This window comes from Lutjanus erythropterus, chromosome 10 (genome assembly GCF_056507025.1).
Source record: "Lutjanus erythropterus isolate fLutEry1 chromosome 10, fLutEry1.hap2, whole genome shotgun sequence".
Classification (NCBI taxonomy): Eukaryota; Metazoa; Chordata; class Actinopteri; order Lutjaniformes; family Lutjanidae; genus Lutjanus; species Lutjanus erythropterus.
The window spans coordinates 16,735,988-16,758,066 of NC_139326.1; the positions used below are offsets into that span (position 1 = coordinate 16,735,988).

At 39.1% G+C, this 22,079-nt stretch overlaps 3 protein-coding genes across 3 annotated transcripts; 2 read left to right on the forward strand and 1 right to left on the reverse strand.

Moving 5' to 3' along the window:
- Positions 1–231: 231 nt before the first annotated feature.
- On the forward strand, positions 232–5,785 carry poli (polymerase (DNA directed) iota). The gene is made up of 10 exons (XM_084728417.1): positions 232–365; positions 533–661; positions 759–923; positions 1,347–1,493; positions 1,721–1,957; positions 2,073–2,251; positions 2,684–2,775; positions 2,853–2,986; positions 3,426–3,646; positions 4,620–5,785. The coding sequence occupies exons 1-10, from the start codon at positions 272–274 to the stop codon at positions 5,406–5,408; spliced, it is 2,187 nt and encodes a 728-aa protein (XP_084584543.1). The 5' UTR covers positions 232–271; the 3' UTR covers positions 5,409–5,785.
- A 73-nt stretch (positions 5,786–5,858) lies between these two features.
- On the forward strand, positions 5,859–11,999 carry LOC146320229 (ras-related protein Rab-27B-like). Its single transcript, XM_084729503.1, has 6 exons — positions 5,859–7,086; positions 7,982–8,154; positions 8,282–8,367; positions 9,419–9,522; positions 9,729–9,852; positions 11,436–11,999. Exons 2-6 carry the CDS (start codon positions 8,002–8,004, stop codon positions 11,623–11,625), a joined length of 657 nt encoding a protein of 218 aa, XP_084585629.1. The 5' UTR covers positions 5,859–7,086; positions 7,982–8,001; the 3' UTR covers positions 11,626–11,999.
- A 523-nt stretch (positions 12,000–12,522) lies between these two features.
- LOC146320230 (alpha-N-acetylneuraminate alpha-2,8-sialyltransferase ST8SIA3-like) lies at positions 12,523–21,760 on the reverse strand. The gene is made up of 4 exons (XM_084728419.1): positions 21,342–21,760; positions 19,318–19,440; positions 18,182–18,739; positions 12,523–17,033 (listed from the first exon to the last, which is right to left on the reverse strand). Exons 1-4 carry the CDS (start codon positions 21,497–21,499, stop codon positions 16,751–16,753), a joined length of 1,122 nt encoding a protein of 373 aa, XP_084584545.1. The 5' UTR covers positions 21,500–21,760; the 3' UTR covers positions 12,523–16,750.
- Positions 21,761–22,079: the final 319 nt, after the last annotated feature.

Consider the following 22,079-nt stretch of genomic DNA (forward strand, 5'->3'; position numbering starts at 1 on the left):
GCTAAACCGTTGCCTAATTAATTTAATCTCAGAGTAAATATTGCACATTTTGAGCCACGAGGGTTGATTAAACCTTGTTTGAACAGTTTGTTTGCAGTTCATTGTGTCACATAAATCCCTCCGCGTCGACAGAGGGCGCTGTAGCACAAACCTGAGCTGGAACCTACAGCGAAGGAGTGTTGTCACTGTTTGGTGCATGGTCTTGGTACACTTTCTTCACTGCAACCACAGCGACAGTGGTCTTATCTGGCAAATACAAAACTACAAACACATGGACATGGATAACAGCGAGGACGAGATGGAAGAGGATGAAACCGAGTGGGAGAACAGTTTCGTGGATTCAGTCCCACTCAGTCCTGCTTCAGGTTAAGTATGAGGACCGTGAGGGAAACTGGACTGGGAAACTGAAACCACAAAGTCCAGACAGTTTCTTTTGGCTCTCAGTTAATTTGTGACATGCAGAGAGAAACGTGTCTCTGTCTTTCGCTATCTATATGCGTCAGTAATTCTCGTATATGTAACTGTGTTTCAGGTTCAAGGAGCTCAAATAGGACATCCGGACCAACACCTGCACACAGGGTCATTCTGCACTTAGACCTGGACTGCTTCTATGCTCAGGTGGAAATGATCAGAAACCCAGCACTGAGAGAAGTCCCTTTAGGTAAAATTATTTACTGTAATAGACCCTCCATAGCAGATGTGTGTTCTGTTAAGCCCAGAATAGTTTTGTGGTTCAATAATTTTTCTCTTATCAACAGGTATTCAGCAGAAATACCTCATAGTCACCTGCAACTATGTGGCAAGGGAGATGGGCGTCACCAAGCTGATGTCTGTTAATGACGCCAAGGAGAAATGTCCACAGCTGGTGATGGTCAAAGGAGAAGATCTGACACACTACAGAGAAATGTCATACAAAGTGACAGGTAGGCAGGAGCAGCACATGCTCTACGTATGAAGCTGTATTGTACAAAGAAAATCAATTATTTAGTAAAGTAGATTAGAGTAAAAATCTACCACAGACACACTCAATAAACAGATGCTGACAGTAAATTTCATCTGCGGGTCCATTTACTGTAAGGTGGTAGCAGAGAATGATTTAACTATCAGTCTGAAATCAGTCCCTCAGAAATGAAGGGCTAGAGACTGATTCTTCAAAATTTTCTTCACTTACGGTATTTTCAATAAGCCAGAATGCAGTGCAGAAACAAGATATTTTTTTTATTATTTTCTCAATATCTCTTAGCTTGCTACCAATATTACTATTGCATTTGCACATGCATTATAACCACCATGTACATTTTCTCTGTGTGCTCTTCTTTCTTTACCTTTTCTTGTTCTCCACCCAGAGCTGCTGATGTCCTACTGTCCACTGGTAGAGAGGCTTGGATTTGATGAAAACTTCATAGACATCACAAAGATGGTAGAAGAAAGGCTAGCAGAGACACCAGACTCGAGCAGCTTTCCATTTAAAGGACACGTCTACAACCGTTTCAGTGAGTCACATTTGTGCTTCTGATGTGCAGCTGTGCATCTATGTACATCTGGCTCATTGAACATGGGAAATGAGTTGTGAAACAAACCAAGAAGCTAAAATTTGTAAATATTTGCATTGCAGTTTCAGTTTCCTGCCACATGAAAAGCAAAATTTTGGATTTTCTTGAAGAACACCATGTTTTCACAACCACAGATAACAAATTTCAGTTTTCTTTTTCCTGTTCAGGTGCAGATGTCGAAGCCAGTGATCATCCAAGGTTGGCTTTAGGTTCACACATTGCAGCAGAGCTGAGAGAAGCCATCCACAGCAAACTGGGTCTAACTGGTTGTGCTGGAATCGCCACGAACAAGCTACTGGCCAAACTAGTGTCGGGCACCTTCAAACCCAATCAGCAAACCACCTTGCTGCCAGAGAACGTCAGCGACATCATGGGCTGCCTGAGCAGTCTCCGCAAAGTACCAGGTATGGATTTTCAATTTATGTCTGACTGTATTTTAAATCAAATCTCTTTGATGAGTTTTTGGCTTGTATCAAGTATCCCTGATGATACGTTTGTGATCTTGTCATGTATTCACAGGGGTCGGTCACCAAACTGCTAAGAGACTGCAAGCCCTGGGATTGGTCAGTGTGAAAGACCTACAGCTCTTGCCACTGAATGACTTGGTGAAAGAGTTTGGAGGTCCCAGTGCTCAGCGCCTGAAGAATCTAGCTCTCGGTGTTGATGACTCACCTGTCACCCCTACTGGGGCCCCTCAGGTAAGCTAGGAAATTACTAGTATCTTCTCATCATGAGGGAATATATGACAGCGTTGCCAAATATCACACTTTTGGCTTGAAACATTTCCTTTCAGACACTGCCTTAACACTGGTCATATAAATTTAGAATGTAGTCTCCCTTTCCTTGAGTTTATGAAATAGCTGATGCCACCACATAGCAGTGTCTCCAAATGGTACATTTTTAATTTTAGTGAAAGTCCCAATATCTTTTTTTAATTACTGCAAGCATGGGACTTATCTAATCATCAAGAAAATAAAAAAATAAGGTAACAGATAGTAGGACTAATGATGAAATCAGAACTTACTGAATTAAGACTAAGTTACTGTACATACAGGAATATAAACAGGTATTTATATTTTGTTATATTTTACCATATCTTTTCCTTAATTAGTGTCCTCTACATGTCTTAGTCTCTTAGTGATGAAGACTCCTTCAAGAAAATATCATCAACTAAAGAAGTTTTGGAAAAGATCCAAGAACTCCTGAGCAGTTTGGTGGAGAGGTAGGATACGTGTCGCCTATTTAAAGCCTCTCATTGAAGCAACTGAATCTAACCTTTGTCGTCTGTTTGAAAACTAGGATGCACAAAGATGGCAGGCATCCTCAAACCTTCCGGCTTACCATCCGTAGATACTCTGCGGCCAACAAGTGGTTCAGTCGTGAGAGTCGTCAGTCTCCAATCCCAACCCACATAGGACAGAAAATCACCTCTGGTAAGTTCGTGGACCCTGTAATGTCCCAACTACACGAGCTCAGGGTGGCATATGTAAACACTTTGTCAGCATTTTAACTCACTGTAAAAAAAAGTGTGTGTATTTATGTGTGTTAAAAAAAAAGAAAGAAAGAAAATTAATTCTTTAGCAGAGATGCCAATGAATGTAGTAAATCCTCTGTAATGTCAGTGATATCAAACTTAAACTCACAAACTCAACAATATTTTTGTAATTTTTATGAATATTCTCTGTCATCCAGGTCATGTTATATCTAGAATTCTAGATGTCTAACCGTATCTAAATAAGCCTCTGTAATGTCTAGTATTTTCAGCCCTTTCCCCTTAAACTTAAATAAGAACATGATTGTTTCTCTGCTCAGTTAGGATCATCCTCCTCAGCTAAATACTCTGTGTCCAACATTTTCTTTTTGTCTCTACAGGCAGCATTGATGATGCTGTGGTCCAGCTGGTCCCATTGGCCATGAAGCTCTTCCACAAGATGGTGGACAGCAGTGCTGCTTTCCACCTCACCCTCATTAATGTTTGCTTCAGTAACCTGCAGACCAGGGGCGCAACCGCCAGCAGAAAGGGCTCCATAACATCTTTCTTCACGCATAGCATGTCTCCCAGAAAAACACAAATCTACCCAACACAAATCCAGGTAGTACAGTGACGTGACTCTCTCTCTCTCTCTCTCTCTCTCTCTCTCTCTCTCTTTCTGTTTCTGTCTCGCCCTCTCTTCCTCCCTAACACCCCCCTCTCTGACTGTTACAAGGCTGCAACTAATGGTTATTTTCATTATCAGTTCATCTTAAATCTTCCAGTTGTTTTTTATGAATCAGTTAATTATTTGTCCCATGAGATGTCCAAAAATAGACTAAAACTCCAGTCATAACTTTGCATAGCTCAAGGTGACATCTTCAAATGCCAAACCCAAAGTTTGTTAAAACATCCATCCATTTTTCGGTGCTTCTCCAGGTCCAGTTCACATTAATTTGATTAACTAAGGAATTACTTAATTATTATACATTACTCATATCTGGAGAGTACTGGAAAAACGTGATATTATAATAACTTATTCTGGGCCACATTGTCCCTACTGGTTTTCCGTCATATTTTCATTCTTTGGATGATACATTTGTAAAACAGGCATTAAATTGCATCATATGTGATAATAAAAGGCCTTTAAAAGAGTTACATTTACAGGTCCACTGCGTAAGATTTAAAGCAACTGATTGGCAGAATATGGCGGAAATGGAAAATAACATCATTATTTCATTTATGTAATAATCACCTGAAAATTAGAATCGTTGTGTTTTTGTTACCTTAGAATGAGCTATTTATAGATCCTTTTTCACGGAGTCTGCCATGTTGCACCGCCATATTTCTACAGTAGGCTGGAACAGACTGACTAAGCACTGGCTCTAGATGGGGATTTTCACAAGTTTACACACTGTTCCTTAAACTAGATGAAGCCTGCAGGCTCCCTATTCCATGCTTGTTATGCTGAAGGGATCTTATTCTTTCACACTGTGATGCATGATGCCCACAAAATTTTCCTTCCTTAGAACCAGCGTGTCAGTACTCAGAATTTCCTGAAATAATTTTTCCTTGCCTGTTTTGTTCTTCAACAGGACGGTCCCTCTACGAGTGGGGATCGCCACTGCATGGATCATCAGGTCAGCACACACAACGTGATTTCTCAACACCAGTCACAAAAGACAGTAACCACTAAAAGTCGCCGTAGCTCTGAGGCAGTGTTGCATGGCTTTAAAAGACAACAGAGCCTGGTTGTTGCTGTAGAAGACCCACCGCTAGAGAAAGTATCCTGCAGCACAGCGAGGTCAAACTCTGATGAAACAGATAACTCAGTGACACATCGATTGCCCCCAAATGTTGACCCAGAAGTCTTCAGTCTTCTCCCTGAGGAAATCCAGAAGGAACTGTTATCTTCTGCCTTCATAAACTCTCTCCCCAGCACTTCAGTGAGCTCAGTTGCAGTTGTTGATGTCCCTCACATGACAAAAAACAAGTCTCCACTATCATTTACAGACTTACAAAATGTTAAAGACATAAAAGAGCCTATAACAAAATCAGATCCATTTGACAGGCCAACCACCGTGAATCACCAGTGGCTTGTGGGCACAAATGCTCTCCCAGGAGACAATGTCATGAGAGAAGGGAGACCGTCATCCCCCCGGTCTTCTGACTGTGAGTTCCCAGGAAATGTGGACCCTAAGGTGTTTTCTGAGCTGCCTCCGGATGTTCAGAGGGAGTTGATGTCTGAATGGAAGCAACAGAAGCCGGTCCTGAAAGTTGCGTCGTCCAGAAAAGCAGGAAAAAGCTTGACGACCAAAGACAGAAAAGCTACAGGAAAAGGTAGTCAGGCAAACAGTTTGTTGAAGTATTTCAAACCAAGTTAGAGAGGGACATTTGTGACCTATTTTATGTTATTTCTGTAAAAGAAAATCTTTTACTTCATATTGCTGGGTTGTTTAAATGTGATATACACAGGAAGTGAATATAATAGAAAAAACACTTAACAGCATTTTACAGTAGCCCTTAAAAATCAAAAATCAAAATTAAAAAGGCAGCTACAAAGATATGAAGGACCACAGTGTCATAAATCTGTCTGTCAAACATTCCTTTTATTGGTACATAATTGAACCATAAAAACAGAATTTAACAAAATATTTCACAAATAAATTATTTGACCCATAAATACATTCACTAAATTACTAGGTAATTTATGTATGACGTATTATTTGATGGACATATTGATGGATTAAAATAATCATTTGTAAATGTAATAATTATTTCCACTGCCCATTTAAATATCAATCAATGAAGTGCTTTGTAATTTCATTGATTCATTTATTAATTTGTAAAATCTTTTATTAAATCTTGTTTTATTTTCCAATTAGATATCAATTAACAGAACCACTTTCATGACACCCGTGGTCCTCCATACATACTCCAGTATGTTCAGATTATTTTACACATGTACAAATTGGCCAAATTGTCACTGATTTCTGACCCATCACTCACAAATATAGCAAAATATGTCTGTATACAGTAACAATAGGAAGAAATCTAAAAGAAAATCATGCCAAAAATTAGACAATTGCATTGGAAAAAGGAACAGTGGTTAGAAGTAGATGCACACTAATATTAGGTGTTTGTATTAATTAAATGATCAACGATTGAGTTGATTAAAAGGACAGGATATAACAAACTACAGCCATGAAAATAAGCAAGACGAGCAAAAATCTTAACTGGCGGTTCACTTACATGCTTTTCAGCAGTTTCTCAGTGGGGATTGAATGTTCTAAAAGAATCTAATAAGTGACCCTTTAATCAAGGTTTGTTTTGTTTTAATGTCTGCAATATAAATAATTGATGTTTACGCTCCATTTTTTGAGTCTGGTCAACACCTCTGATAATCTGAACAAAAACGGAGCATAGAAAACTTGAGCTTGACTGAGTTGGTATTTATTTTAATTTTTTTGTGGGGTGTTTTTCTTTCCCCCCACCCCCTTATTTCAGTGTTAATGTGCACATCAGTTGCCTTTCTGTAAATAAATAAGAATATATTGTTTATAAAAGTTTATATTGGTGTCAAATTTTGTACAACCTGCTCGATTTTGCTGCAGCTTTAAACATTGTGTGTGACCATATTATGTTGCCCTTTTATTTTACAAAATATTAAGAGACCTAAGTTAAGTCTTAAATTTTGTTGTTTTCATATGTTCACATTGTTTAGAAAAGCAGGATTACTTTGCTGAGCCTCTAGAGGTGGGGCCCACTCCTTGGTTGGACAATTTCCACCGAAATCCACAGAGGCACACATTATTCATCAACAGGGGCCACAGTCCAGTTTCAAAGAGCCTTTTTTTTCCTCATGATAAATACCAGAAAACACAAGGTCTGTAAGCACTGCCCCGCTTGGTTCTTTCTGGCATGAAACTCCTCCCTGCATCACATGTAAGTAGGGGAAAAGGCTCAGGATGTGTCATCGAATCATGATAACGATTATTTTATTTAATCAGGACGAGTTGAGCCACCTCTGAATGGACGTTGGCGCTTCCTGCAGATAAACTGGTAAGGTACCATACTTTTTTTTTGTCATTTTAAGGCAGCTGTAAAACTGTTTGTGTCAGTGGGTATTTTAGTCAGGGGGTATTTTAGGAAATTGCCGTACTACTGTTCAATAGTGTTTTGTCAAATCAGACTGCTGTTAGAGGGTTGATTACTCAGCCTCTCCTCACTCTGCTGATTGCAAAGAACACAATGCCGGTAATCGTGCACATGGGAAATGACTCCAGATTTCATGGTAGTATCCCGTGTCTTTTCACGGCTATGGTGCTGCAGTCTGAGTTGAATGACCATGAACGTCTCCTGAATGCACTCACACATCCCAAATTTTTGCCAGCAAGTAGGATTTTTAGAATCTATGAAAGAAAACAAATGATATTCTTCAGGATTGTTTGTGCGCTTGGGGGCTCTCAGTCATCTCTTACATAACTGCATCTGATTTTCCATGCTGGCTTTATTGGCCTACCCTGGCCCCAGCTGAAAGTGTAACCAAAGCATTGCAGTGACCTGAGCGGCGTCATGCAGTGTTGAGCTGTCTGCCCACAGCTCTTCAAGTCAATAAAAGGGGTTCTGTCTGCCAAACAGACTGTGTTTTTTCACTCAGCAAAGCCTGAGAAATCTCTGGCGAGGCATTTGACTGCTCATGTGGAAGCCAGCTCCAGTCATGTGCTAGTCCCTCTCTGATCAGTGCCTAATGAGCGGGGAGTTATGACGTCCCGCTAAGCCTGTGTGATGCACCCTCAGACTCGAAACTGCAGCTTAGGTGGTACTATTATTTAGGCTTACCCACGAGTGTTTACATAGCCAAACCCACTTGCCAGCTTTCTCTAACCTCATATGGTTTAGTACAAGATACATCAAAGCAGTATTGCATTATACTGTGAGTTCAACTCTGTGACAGGTGGAGCACTCAGCTGCACAATGGCTGACTTGGACTATGACTATCTGATCAAACTGCTGGCCCTGGGAGACTCAGGGGTGGGAAAGACCACCTTCCTCCACAGGTACACTGACAACAAATTCAGCCGCAAGTTCACAACCACAGTGGGCATTGACTTCAGGGAAAAGAGAGTGGTGAGTGATGCATAGTTCCTCATACTTGTTTTACTGGACACAACACCAATAAAGCTTAAAATGTTGTGATTCTTGACTTCAAATGTATAATGTTGAGTGTATTGTCATACTTTGTGGTTTGGTTCAGACGTACACGGGGACAGGCGCCGATGGGACGACTGAGAAGAACTTCAAAATCCACCTTCAGCTTTGGGACACAGCAGGTCAAGAGAGGTATATCTATCTAACCTCCTGTTCACATTTAGACATGTTTATTTAAAGGACCAGTGTGTAGGATTTAGTGGCATCTGGTCGTAAGCTTACAGATTGCGAACACTTCGCCTCACCCTTTAAAGTGTGTATAAAACTCAAATGGCCCTATTTACAGCCAGTGTTTGGTTGGTTTTTTTTTGGGATAAAACATTTACATTTCTCAACTGATGTCAGTGAGTCATTTTTATATTCAGGGGTTCATGATCTACATGGAGTACTTAAAAAAACTTGTTTTCTACTCCATTTAGATCAGATACTCTTAAATATAACACACTGAAATCAGTTGAGAAATGTAGACATTACACTGCTCTCCTTACCACCAGCAAATTCAAACCTAAAAAATGAACTGAAAGCAATCAAATTATTGACCAGGATTGGCACATTTTTCTACAAACAAAAATTACCATCAGAATATTTTGAAAAATGGTATAATTAGTCTGCCAATGGTAACATGTCTTACTTTAGCATGTTAGCATGCTGACATTTGCTAATTAGTTCTAAAAACAAGCCATGGGCTCCCATGGGATGGGAATGTTATTAGTTTTTCTGGTATATGGTCATAAAACAAGAGACTGGACAAATTAAAAATGCGACCTGATGATGGTTCTAGTGGAAACATATTTACAGTTCAGCCTGAAATGAAAAAATGTATGTACTAAATTTCATGGCAATTCATCCAATGGAAAAAAAAAAATCTCATTTCTCAACCTCAGGGAGGCACTAAAGGCAAAGCTAGGGGATCATTAAAGTCAGTATAGTTCATCTTATGGATAAAATTAATATCTGTATAAAATATTGTGCCAATCGATAGAATAGTTATAGAGATATTGGTGCTACATAAGACAGGGGATCACCAAAGTGACAAGGATTCACCCTCTGGGGACCTGGGGAGGTTTGTACAAAATATAATGACAATCCATTCAACTAATGGCTGACCGACCGACTGCTAGCATGGGTAAAAACAAAATGGGAGCTTTATACTGAGTAACAAAAGTTGTCCATCTGTTTTCAGGTTCCGCAGCCTCACTACAGCTTTCTTCAGAGATGCCATGGGCTTCCTGCTCATGTTCGACTTGACCAATCAGCAAAGTTTCCTCAACGTCAGGAACTGGATGAGTATGTGTCATCTCAGCAGCCTGCTCTGTTCTGCTTCAGATCAATACTCTTTCAGATCAATGCTCTCCCTCTTGTTGCCAGATGATGAGAGATGCAAAGCTGCCCCTCTAACCTTGACTAAGGGAATTTCTGAACAGTGTTAAATGTTTGCTCATGCATGTCTGTTTGCATCACATGGTGTAAAATGTCTTCCTGTGTCGGTTCAGGTCAGCTACAGGCCAACGCGTACTGTGATAGTCCAGACATTGTGTTGGTGGGAACCAAGGCGGACCTCCGAGATTTGAGGGATGTTCACGCCAGACAGGCCAAAGATCTGGCAGACAGATATGGGTGAGGAATTAAACACAGGTTTCCGACACAGAATTGGAAAGAACGGAATTTGATTTTAGCAACTTTCAGGTCTGGGTAAGTATGGGACAAAAAAAGAGAGCATGAGAAATATTTATATTCCCAGACTGCTGCCTCTATTCTATTTTCTGAAATATAAAATTAGATTTTTTTTTAAAGTAAACTCTACTCTGCAGTGTTTTCATGGCATGTGGAGCAGGCAGCCAGAGTCACCAAAATGTTTACCACAGTGTGAGAGAGTGCAGGATGTTTGACGTGCGACTGAACACACACTCCTATGCAAAGCTGCCTCTACGCCTGTACGTCACATGCTACTTCAGATCACCGGAAAATACTGCCTGTTTTTTCCATATAGACCACACAGATGTTTACGGGCTTAATGAATGAACAGATGAATGAATTATCTTTATTTATATTGTGCTTTTTAGAGCAGAGCCATCTGTAAGATGCTTTGTAAATACACACCAAAACAGACAATGCTGTCAAAATAACAGGACTGTCATATGAGTAACCTGTGGGCTATTCCTCAGCTGTTAAAGTTTACAGTTTAACACATCAGGCAACATGTATTTTTTTGCCATTGAACGGTTATGCAAACTACTGTCAGATGCCCCAAATCATTATCATTATCGATCTTATCTATCTATCTTGTCTTCATGAGAGAGAATTTATGGCTCAGCCATTTATTTACAAAATTTATTTTCCAACATAACAAAAACGTGTCAGAAATTAATAACTTGAATCAAGATGGTGTTTGCTGTCCTATAAATTTCTCAATGTGAACATAAAGCTGCAAATCAAGAAAGCAACTGACAGATTAATCAATAATGAAAATAACCATCAGTTGCAGCCCTATGTGAGTGTTTACATTTCATCACATCACGTGTCTTTAACTTGTCAACCCCTACATATCAGGTTTGGTATATTTCAACTTCTAACTACAGCCACATGATTATTGACTATGACATGTTTAATTATTTAGCTAAGACATTCTGTGTGTAACATATGGAATATTACATGAGTGTCTCATTTACATAGTCAAGTGTTTACAGTATTTTGTCAACCCACTGTAGATGACTGCACTAAATATGCTTCTGTCACTCGTACACCACAAGATGGTGTTAGTGAGCTGCTTTTCAGTCCTGCTCCATTGATCTTCCTCTTGGGAGTTTCAAATTTCACTCAGTGATTTTCCCCCAAAGGGTTGCGAGAAAAGTGTTGGGAGATTTATAGAGGAAAACATATTTGTACCTCACAAACTTATATTTACCTTTTTACCTTTTTCTATTTTTTTCTTTTCTCCTGGTCAAATATTTTACTTTTGCTGGCCTGTAAAATTTAGGAAAAAATAGACCAATATAGGACCCACAGGACTAATATAAACATATACAAACTGTGACATGGGATACAAGTAGGTTCTATACTGTCAGGAGTTAAAAAAAAAGGTTGTGAACCATTGATTTAATAGCTGCTCAACACAAACACATGCACAGGATATGGCCAGTAAATGTCAGTTTATATTAGATCCTAACTGTTTCACTGTTTCCTCTGTCTGTTCTCATTAGCATCCCCTACTTTGAGACGAGCGCGATGACGGGTGTTGATGTGAACCAAGCAGTGACCACCCTGCTGGATCTGGTGATGAAGAGGATGGAGCAGGGCAGTCATGGAGGCCACACCTCCGAACCCAACGGCAGCCCCGTCTCCAGCCACGAGGTGCAGGAGGCCCCTGTGAGAAGGAGGTGTGCCTGCTGATGTTGCTATTTGCCCCAGTTAACACAGCATCTTTAAAGGGATAGTTAGGATTATTTGAAGTGGAGTCGTATGAGGTACTTATTGATAGTCAGTCTGTTACCTACATTAGATGCCGGTCAACACTCCCCCACTTTGGAGAAGCAGAGAGGAGTGCCAGCACGGTAGTTAAACAGAGCAAAACATATTTTGGCTTCTTAAAAAAAGGCTAATCTAAAACAATCAATATCATATCATATTTAAAATATTTTCACTGCTTTACTTTGTCGTCAGACAGCCTTTTCTGACAGGAAACTGTTGTTATATTAGCCAAACATCATTCTCTCTTGCTCAACCAAACTGCACTGGCAAGATCTGTAATTTTACTTTGCAGAGCACAGGAGGTTACTGTTTTCTGGAGCTGCTAGGTGAGACAGAAGATCATAAAATCAACTAAAATGTGATCCATATATGAGAGGACTAGATCTTTCAAAATCTGTCCCATTTTATGTAATGCAATATTGTTATTACAGTTCCTTAGAATTCCTCTCTTTCTATTCACTGTAACATTATTTATTCACAGCCTGTGAATTAAGTGAGAAAGACGTGGGAGTGTTAGAGTTGGGCATAAGAGGAAAAAATGAGGTGGTCAAAATATTGACAATATATTTAAAATGTTGAGAATTAAATTGAATGTTGTTTTGCATTTTTAGAGTCAAAATGGTGAGAATAATGTAATTTAAAAAAATCTTCCTCCTCTCATTTTTTCCCTTATGCCTGGCATTAATACTTGCCTCTATACAGAGAAGTACTAGACTTTAAAGATTGTTATAGTAACTGCTTACAGGTAAAACTGGATGTTTTAAAGACACAAAGTGGTTGTGATTCAGCAAAAAAAAAAAGTCACTTATCATCTTCAAATGGGTCATATCAGAGAAAAATACTGTTTTTATTTGACACATTTAGGCATTGATGGAGGGAATATGCAGGCACATAACGTATATTTATCATGGAGTATAATCAAAAAACATTTAAGACATGGTTACATTTCTTATATGGATGGTAGTTTTTCTTAGAACAACCAAGATAGTAAAGTCCCTTACATGATTTATGACTTTTATACGACATGTACATAAGCAGCCAAGCTTTTTTATGCATTATGGAACAACGTTGCCATGCAGTCCGAACACAAGTACAAGAATGTTAAAGGGTTGTCGGAACAAATCCTGTATAGTGCTGCATTTGGAATAAAGATGTTTTCTGTTAAGATTATGTATGTCACTGTCTTGTCATTTAAATGTAATGCACAAAAAGCTAATACTGCTATTCTGACTGGAATTACAATCCTCACAGACTTTGTTAGCATCATTATCGTTTACACACATTCTACACATTGACTTTGAAAATTAAGAGAAACCTTTAGGAGGAAAATGTCCAGCATTCATGTCAGCGCCAGTGGATTTTTCAAACAAATCAATCTATAGGAGGACATTCATGGAGTCACAAATAAATTCCACCACGTTACTTTGGCTGAAGCCATAAAAGCAAAAGTTTTAAATGACTTTTGTGCCACAAAAAGTGATATTCAACATCAAATTCAACACCAAAAAAGGGATATTTCACTTCTACAATAATACTACTTGTTAGTTGTCATACAGCTTTCAAAATCCCAAATCAATCTGTATCAAGATAAAGTAACATCTCTCCTCTGGTCTTTGGTGTAACTACACATTCCTAATGAAGGGACTACATAAATTGTTCTTAAATGGACACATCTATGACATCAATTAAATGGCCTAAAATTCAGCTATTCAAACATTTTCATCGGATATGTTTTTCCATGGTTGTTGTCATGACTGCACTGTGATTTGGAGACAAGACACTAAAGTTTGCCTAAGGAGACAGACAAAAAACACTTTGTATGAGACAGGATGGCAAGCAAATGCCTTCCACGGTAAATCTGTATGAGCACAAAAGCACACACTTCATCTGGTAAGTGTGAATGACTGCCTCGCTCTGTGTATTAAACCTCAGCCTAAACCAGGGTTTGCATGAAAGGAGCACATGTTGCAGAGTCATGAGATGGTCATGTGGCCAGCTTTCATTGTTTGGGCCCAGTCCAGTCCAGTCCTGAACTCCATATCCACCAGTCTGCTTGAGTCTGGCATGATAGGGTGGACTGTTTTTGAGAACACAAGATTATCTACATTTACAAAAAAATAAAGCTTGTTCATTTTTAGGTTGATCTGTAGAGGTTTGGTCCCATGTGGAATATAGCAGTAAGGTTCTTTTTTTAAGCCTTCTCTCATACAAAGACACTGGCGATATCCTTGAGGAATACACCATCAGGAATACAAACAATAGCAAAGAACAAAATATTACCCTCAAAACAATCTTCAAAAAGGTTGTATAAAACTAGCCTAAAAGATTTGTTAGTGCCTCACATGCAATGCCATTTAAATGGAACATGCTCTTTATACAAGATGCAGTAAGTCATATAACATTCATTCATTTCTCTGTTTTATGTCACAAATATTGGAATTGATATGGTTACATAATGAATAAATAACTTTCCCCCACTCAACAAAAGCTCCGTAATAAATAGTGTATTCTCTTCTTTAGTATTTTTGCAATTGAAATGGTGGTAAACCTCCAGTTGTTGTTGGTACATATTAAATAATAGAAGAAACTGTCCAAAATGTATTTCCTGATTTTTTTTTTTTTAGCCACGCTAGCGCTGTGATTTAGGTTACAAGCTGGTCGAAATCTGGTGCCCTCTGACTTATAAAGTCTTACAAAAGACTTACAAAATTCAAATTTTCATTGATCCAACAGTTATGTTTTCTGGAGCCAGATGCTATTTGTAAATTTAAACTAACCTGTGTTCACTAAGTGGAGATTTCAAAAATCTGGAGCTTTGTAAAAATCCTATAAACCTAAACCTAAAAAACTGGTTTAACCGCACAAACTAGTTCTTATAGAAATATCTGTTACTAAATTTTTACACCTGCTAAACTGCCAGGTGTTGCACAGCTAGTTGAACCAACTGACAAAGCTTACATTAGCTTTCTAGTGTATGACCTGTTTAGATTTTAAATAGATAATATAGAATTAGGTTTATACAACTATGTAATAACATTAACTTTGGAGATTTGAATTTGGAGTTTGCAAAATTATAATGCACGTCAAATTAAAAATGCCAGCAGTGTAGACTAAATGACCGAATAGCAGGTTATCGAATCTGCCAATCCTACTAACGTTAATCAGCTTGAAAACTACTAGCTTAATTCAGAAATATAACTGCATATTTCTCCGTATATGCAAAACATTTATCTTTGGAAGTTATATTAAAGCTTACATTAATAAAGTATTCATCTACTGATTGGGTTTTAAGAGAATACTTCAATAGTAGGCTATGCAAAATACAGTTATTAGCTTTCTTGCAAGAGTTAGTTAGGAAGATCGATACTACTCTCATAAACGTTCAGTATGAAGCTGGAGTCAGCAGCAGGCTAGCTTAGCTTAGCATAAAGACTGGTAACTGAGGAAACAGCTAACCTGGCTCAGTCCAAAGGTAACAAAGTTCGACTACCAGAACCTCTAAAGCTCACTTATACTGTTATACTGTATCTGATTCGTTTCAAATGTACAAAAGACATGTGTATAAATGACAATATGTGGTTTTTACAGGGTGTTACAATGCCAGGAGCAGCAGTGACTTCCTGAGGTCTCGTTGTCACCATGAGGTTGCAACCTGATTTTGTAACTTGCTAGTTTGAAATTAGCTACAGTAGTAGTTAATTAGAACTTATACACAAACTTAACAGGTTAACAGATAGCTGGTGCAACTTTAGCCCCAGTTTTATGACTCTCACCCTGTAATCTTTGACAACCACTGTTCTGAAGGTATTTCCACATTCCATAAAGACTCTCAAGAAATGTCTTTGCTGACTTTGTATAACGTTAAGCAAACTTAAAGAATTTTATTTGTCGTCATCTATGCTTTTTTTTATTTTAAACAAAAAAACATTTTTCTTTTTGTGTTGAAATATGTTATGTCCATTTTCCTCGATAGATGAATACAGTATCAACTTTGGAAACAGGTGAAAATTCTTTTTTTATAGTGCAGCAGATTAAATAATAAATATGCCCTACATTCGGAACAGCACAAAGTGTTGTTAAACAACATTTTGTTTTGTTGTGTTGTTTTTAAGATGGTCAGGAATTAATTTTTTGGAACATCAAAGTTCTGTGCCTCGAATGTAGCCGCTAGCGTGGCTATGGACTTGCCGTCTTGTTGGAATATATTTTGAAATTTTGGAACCTAATGTAGGCCCATACCGCTTTCTAAAAATCAGTATTATAGTGACAACACACCATCACCTATCCATGAATTTATGGCTTATTGTTGGAATGTTGATTATTATTCCAAAACTTTGAAGAGTCTCAACATAATTTGAAGTGGACAGTCACACTGTCTACAGAGAATAAAAGACACACGAGTATATATAATATATATAGAGTCTTGTAAACAAATACCATCTTCCAGAGCAGTGCAGATTGTCTGACACCTCGTGGGGGAAAAAGGCCTGAAAACAGGAACTGCACCTCTCTTGAGGCATTGAATCTGATTACAAAAAAACACTGATCTAACTCCTTCCCTGAGATTAGGCAGTGATTTCAGTGTACAGAATCAGTATACTGTTGTAAAAGGCGATTAATCAATCAATACTGTGTTAAACAGAACCAGAAGATTTAAATGTTTGTGTCTCCACAGCTGAATCCCCTGTGGACTCCAGTTACAATAGACGTTTGTTCTGTTCAAGCTGTTTAGCCACGGCCAGCAGCCATGCAAAGGAGGGTAATGGAGGCAACTGAGCAGCTTAAAAATCCTAAAGTAGTACCAAAGACAACAATATACCGAATGAGCAACAACGCTGTGAATTACATCCCGAGTGAGCCTGACATCTTCATGTGAAATTACAGCATGTGATGTGCGCGTGTGTTCATAGAATGAGGGTGTCATAAACTGCATTAACACATATCATGCATTGTGGGTCATAAACAGAAGTTTGAGCTGAGCAGATGTATCTGGGTCACAGTCTCTGGAGCCACCGTTTAAACCATCCAACACTCATTGCGTGTGTGTCTACGAGCAGTGCGTCAGGCTGAGTTTGATCACGCCTTCCCTGTGCAGCTTGTAGAGCAGCTTGAACTCACTCGGCAGCTGGTGGGTCTCCTGCCACTTGGTGGTGAATTTGGTCCCTTTCTTGTCGTAGTAGTGGTAAGGAAGGTCCTTGCCCGTATTAGGGTCCCAGCCAAAGGGCCAGAAGCCGTAGAGGTGGATCTCGTCGCACATGGCAGAGGCCAGTGTGTACATGAGGATTCCAGTGCTGAGACGTTTGGGGGAGAGGTTTTTAGTCTTCCAGTATCTGTGAAGGAACAGAAAGGTCCGTCATCCAGAATTAAATCCAAACACCTATGATTTATTTCTGAGAGCAGAATACCATGATTAAACCTTCATCATCCTACCCCACCATAATCCCACTTCCCTTATGATTGTATGTTCTCTATCTGGTCTATTTAATTTCCCCCCTCAATTAATGTACAGTATGTGATTATGGTTTATCATTTTCATCCATTTTACACTTACTTTAGAAATACTGAGGTCACAAGATCTCCCAAAAGCACCCTTTTTCATATTTTATGTATTCACTTAAAGTTGCAATAATCAATATTTTTATATTAACATTTGATCAAATGACCATGTGTATTTGAAAGGGGTTTATTTTAATGTCAGACTCATAGATTATCACCCAACTCTGCAGTTCCTCTCAGCTCTACAGAGCATTTTAGCATCTTTCAGCTCATTTTAGTTTTTCTGCTCAAAAACTAGAGAAAAGGAGAGTGAACATTGCATAAATAAATAATAATAAATGTAGCTACAGTTTATTTTCCAAAATGAAGGTCTAAATGCTGTTTCAGAGTCCTCTTCAAATTGCTAGGAATAGCACTTAAATGCAACCAGTATTTCAGTCAAAAACAAATCTGCATAGCGCACTGTTTAGCTGTAATATGAAGATTCTTACCAGGCCACCATGTTGAAAATGGATGTGGGGAGGACAGAGGGGTACTCACATGCACACAAATGGGCACTCCCATGCAATAACATGCATACACAGCCAGACCAGATGTCAAAACAAAGAACAGAGAAGCTGGTTTACAAGAAATACACAGTGGGAGTGTGATGTCATCTTTTACTCAGGACACCTTTGCCATGACATATGATATATATATGCCATGATATCTTTACACAGGAAACAGTTATTTGCTGACATCTAGTGAAGACTGAATACTCTATATTGCACCTTTAAATCAGAAAACTAGTCTGACTTTATGCTATATAGTATTTTTATTTTTATTAAACGAAAAAGGTAATTAAAGTTAAATCCACCTAGTGTGACTGTCTTCAGTTGTTACATGTAAACTCCAACCAGGTTTTAAAATCACCCAAAGTTGCAACCCTGATCTATACTTTAGTTGGCAAATTCTCAACTAACAATCAGATCAACAATCTTACTTGTTGACATCGTGCATGATGTTTCCTGGCCAGGCCAGTTCAACCTTCAGTTGGCCCTTGTGCTCCACAAAGAAGTCCACCAGGGTCCTGGTTACTGTGGCTGACGTGTGAAGGAAAAAGGCAGGGATCCACAGGATGGCTCCCTCCAGCTTTTTCAGGTTGAGGAAGAAATTATTCCTGTCTTGAATGGTCAGCAGGTTATTGTAGTACCTCTCCAGGATGCTGGGGTTGAAGGTGGTCAGGTTGGTCTTCCTGCCTACATCCTTGTAGTACACCTCCGTGGGGGCGAAGTTGCAACGGAAGACAAAGTCGGCCTGGTCGATTTCTGGGCCACAGTGGCTGCCTGTCAGGATGCCGCTGTTGCCCACCACTGAGCATATGCTGTAGTGTTTGTTGTGGATAGGAGAAGTGTCTGGGAGCAGAGATTTGAAGTTGTTGCTGATGGAGAAGACATACTTGTGGCTGGAGTAGTCAAAGTGCATGAGTTGGCCGACACGCACGCTGTTCTTTGTGAGGGAGAAATTGTTGGGAATGTCAATGTAGCTGAAGATATCTTTCCTGGAAAAAGACATAGATGTTAACGCTGTTGCAGGAAGCTATAGGAGATGTACATGTGCATTGTCTTATTTCTGTAGGGAGTAACTAGTCTAGTACTATCTAATCTAACAACATCCAACCATCACACATTATCAACATGAAAAGAAACCATTTAACAACCGACCACAGCCTTATTAAATAAAATGTAATGCAACCACAAGATATGACTCCTAAGTGCATAGCTATCACTTAGTGCATTGTAATTGATGGATTTGAAACAGATAGAATATTTCATTAGTCTATCCACAGAAACGTTCAGCAGTACAGCAAGTGTTACACTACCATTGCCTTGAGGGGGTGGCCTTTCCACAGCTAAGGGGCAACTTTTTAACAGTGTGGTATGTAAGTGTGTTAGTACTTTGACTTAAAGAAAAAATCTGAATACTTCTTTCATCCATGCTGAGGCTCTTTAACATTCTAGAAACCATCTGACACTAACAACGTCATGGTTTCTGGTCACCTTGTTCGCCAGGCTTCAGCTTTGACAGAGCAAATCCTGTCTACTACTACTCAAATAGTTGAGAATTAAAATCTCTTACCTCTGCTGATAAAAAGCAGTCTTGTTGAATTTCCATTTAGATGGTTTTCCTTGGAGCTCCTCATTCAGGGCATTAGTTAAGGGGATAAAGGAGGGGTCGAGGAAATTCATGGCAAACTGAGACCTGTGAACAACAATCAGAACAAAATATATTAATGAGACACTATGGGGACTATACTTGACTAAATGTACTTTTCTACCATTGATCATATGTTCTGTATATGTCTTCAAACTAACTAGTGGCTGTAGCTGTGCACCACATGTAGCAATATTTCCCTAAAAGTAGAAGTATAAAGAAAAATGGAGTGGAAATAGCCGCCAGCACATTATTTCGATACAATACCTTAAAAAATGTTGATATTCAGTACAATTTTTGATATCATGATGAAAATGTACTCAATATTGAAGACATAAAATTTTCAATTTTTATTGAAGGATAAATATCACAAGGCTATAACATGACAATGACTACTGAAAATGAAACAAGTGACAAAACGAAGACGGCACTAGTGAGAGGAGATGGGACTATGTGGACACTGCAGCGGTGTGTGTCAACTCACTGTCAGAGAGAAGACAGAATGAGAAAGTACAGCTCATACCAGAGTATCAATATTGCAAAAACTGCAAGCATTCCAAATATTATATTTGATATGCTATTCCCAATATTACTCTTTGGAGTTGTGACATTTTATCAAGGTCGCAGCAACGGCATTATATGAAGTACAGGAAATGTCATGCAGGGTACGTTGAACAAATGCTGCAAAAATACCAAAGAATACCTGTTACATTGTAACGCTTTAATAATGTAGCAGCAGTGTAACTAATAGTAACATTGTATCACAAGTTATATGTCACAGTCACGTTGTTGCAGGGACATAATGTGTTTGTAGTTTAGTGTATGTGTGTATGTGTAGTTCAGCCCTGCCCTTGATCAAGCAGACAGAAACCTGAAGCTTATTTTTGAACAAGTTTTAGAAAAATCCTGCATAATATACCTTTAAAAAATGCTGCTTTTTCACATTTACATAACATTGTTATCATTGTCAAATATAAATTGTGCACACTGTGTATATTGTGAAGATACATATACATGATGTACATATCCACCTACTTCATGTACATATAAAGTACCCTGTTACATTAATGAATCTGTATTTATTCTGGCATTATTTCCACTATTTACATTCTTGTTTGCAACAGAAACAATCTGACTTGTATATAGACTTTGTTGTTCATTGTTGCTTTATATATATATTTATTTATACTTGTTTCTATTTTTTTCACCTATGTGTATATGATTTTAGCTTGTCTATTTCTATTTCTATTTCTATTTCTAGTCCAACTGTATTTGACACTGAGTGCAATGAAACACCTGAGTAATAATGATATGTATGTATGCGTACAAATTACAGGTGTCAAAAATATCTAAGTATCTATGCTGATAATACTGAAAGTACCAAAGCAATAAAAAAAAATGATAGAAGTGCTCATTCCAAGACCTCAGTTCAGTCTTTACTGACCTGCCTGAAATTTGGTTGAGAGCAAAACCAGACAGTGTTCAGTGACTTTTTCAGTACCAGTGAAAAAAATATCCTGTTTTATGTCCCTTGGACTTATTTTTCTTTTTACTAGGGTATCAAAAGAATTATCGAGTATCATTTTTTAGTCTAGTATTTTATCTAAAATTAAAATTACTGTTAAAACTCTAGTAAATAGACTTGGCCAACAAAGCGGATTGTATTAATAATGCATAGGTTTACAGTATAGCTTCTGTATTCTGCTGTATGTCACGCCATGCATCGCCCATGGCCAGCTACATCAGCACCTTGGACAGCAGCTCACTGGTTGATTGACAGGAAGCATATGTCCCAAATTGAAGGGAAAGTGATGTGTTAAGCCCATGCATCACATCCAGGTTGAATGGTGCACACTAGGCCTGACTCCTCTGTTTATATTTACCACCAGCCTTAAGTTTGCGTCACATCCACTACCTACAATCTCTACTGAAAGAAAATTAATACTCACCGAAATCCTGCGTGGAACATGATCCTGGGGCCTCCCATGTAATATTTAGAGGAGGTGAAGAGGCTGTCTTTTCTCAGGGACACATAGCTGATGAGCGACAGTATGAGCACGGCGACGCACAGAATAACCAAACCCAGGGCCTTGGCGATGCGGACCATCTTGGGAGCCTTTTCATTCCCTGTATGTAGCTTCAGCGAGGCGTTGGCCTATGTTGTCATCGTCGGGACTGCACACTGCTTCAGCCCGTCTGCAGGACACAGACACACTAGCGCTCATCGGCTCACATAGTGGTGTAAAATGGACGGCTGGTGGTGGTGGGCTGCATGGTGAAGATGCCGCCGCTCGGTCCGCTCTCATTCCTTTGGCTGCCTGCTGCCTGATGCCCTGCCCCCCCTAAGACTACTGCTGCTGCTGCTGCTGCTGCTGCTGCTGCTTCACTCTCCGCGGTGACTCCCCTCCAGGCTGCCTCCCGGTTTAATCAAGGAGATGGAGCAGAAGTGCGCGTCAACACATCCAGCCAGCTAACAGACAAGCCCCATCCACCACCAGCAGCAGCAGCATCACCACCACCTCCACCCCCACTCACTCACTCACTCACTCAAACACACAGTGTTTTCGCTGCCCGCAGCATAAAAGAAAGCATGTTCAATATTAAACTGAAGAACACTGAAATTCACAGGAAAAAAAAAAAAAACCTGAAACCCCTTAACATGTGTCCTCTGATCTTCAAAGGGACGT

What these genes read in the sequence shown, in the direction of transcription:
- poli (XM_084728417.1), top strand. Translation starts at nt 272, where the DNA reads ATGGACATGGATAACAGCGAGGACGAGATGGAAGAGGATGAAACCGAG. An exon ending in ACACGTCTACAACCGTTTCA is followed by an intron (nt 1,494 to 1,720) that starts GTGAGTCACATT and finishes TTTCCTGTTCAG; the next exon opens with GTGCAGATGTCGAAGCCAGT. An exon ending in CCCCTACTGGGGCCCCTCAG is followed by an intron (nt 2,252 to 2,683) that starts GTAAGCTAGGAA and finishes TACATGTCTTAG; the next exon opens with TCTCTTAGTGATGAAGACTC.
- LOC146320229 (XM_084729503.1), top strand. Translation starts at nt 8,002, where the DNA reads ATGGCTGACTTGGACTATGACTATCTGATCAAACTGCTGGCCCTGGGA. An exon ending in ACTTCAGGGAAAAGAGAGTG is followed by an intron (nt 8,155 to 8,281) that starts GTGAGTGATGCA and finishes GGTTTGGTTCAG; the next exon opens with ACGTACACGGGGACAGGCGC. An exon ending in GATCTGGCAGACAGATATGG is followed by an intron (nt 9,853 to 11,435) that starts GTGAGGAATTAA and finishes TGTTCTCATTAG; the next exon opens with CATCCCCTACTTTGAGACGA.
- LOC146320230 (XM_084728419.1), bottom strand. Translation starts at nt 21,499, where the DNA reads ATGGTCCGCATCGCCAAGGCCCTGGGTTTGGTTATTCTGTGCGTCGCC. An exon ending in ACTGCTTTTTATCAGCAGAG is followed by an intron (nt 18,740 to 19,317) that starts GTAAGAGATTTT and finishes GTCTTTTTCCAG; the next exon opens with GAAAGATATCTTCAGCTACA. An exon ending in ATCATGCACGATGTCAACAA is followed by an intron (nt 17,034 to 18,181) that starts GTAAGATTGTTG and finishes GTTCCTTCACAG; the next exon opens with ATACTGGAAGACTAAAAACC.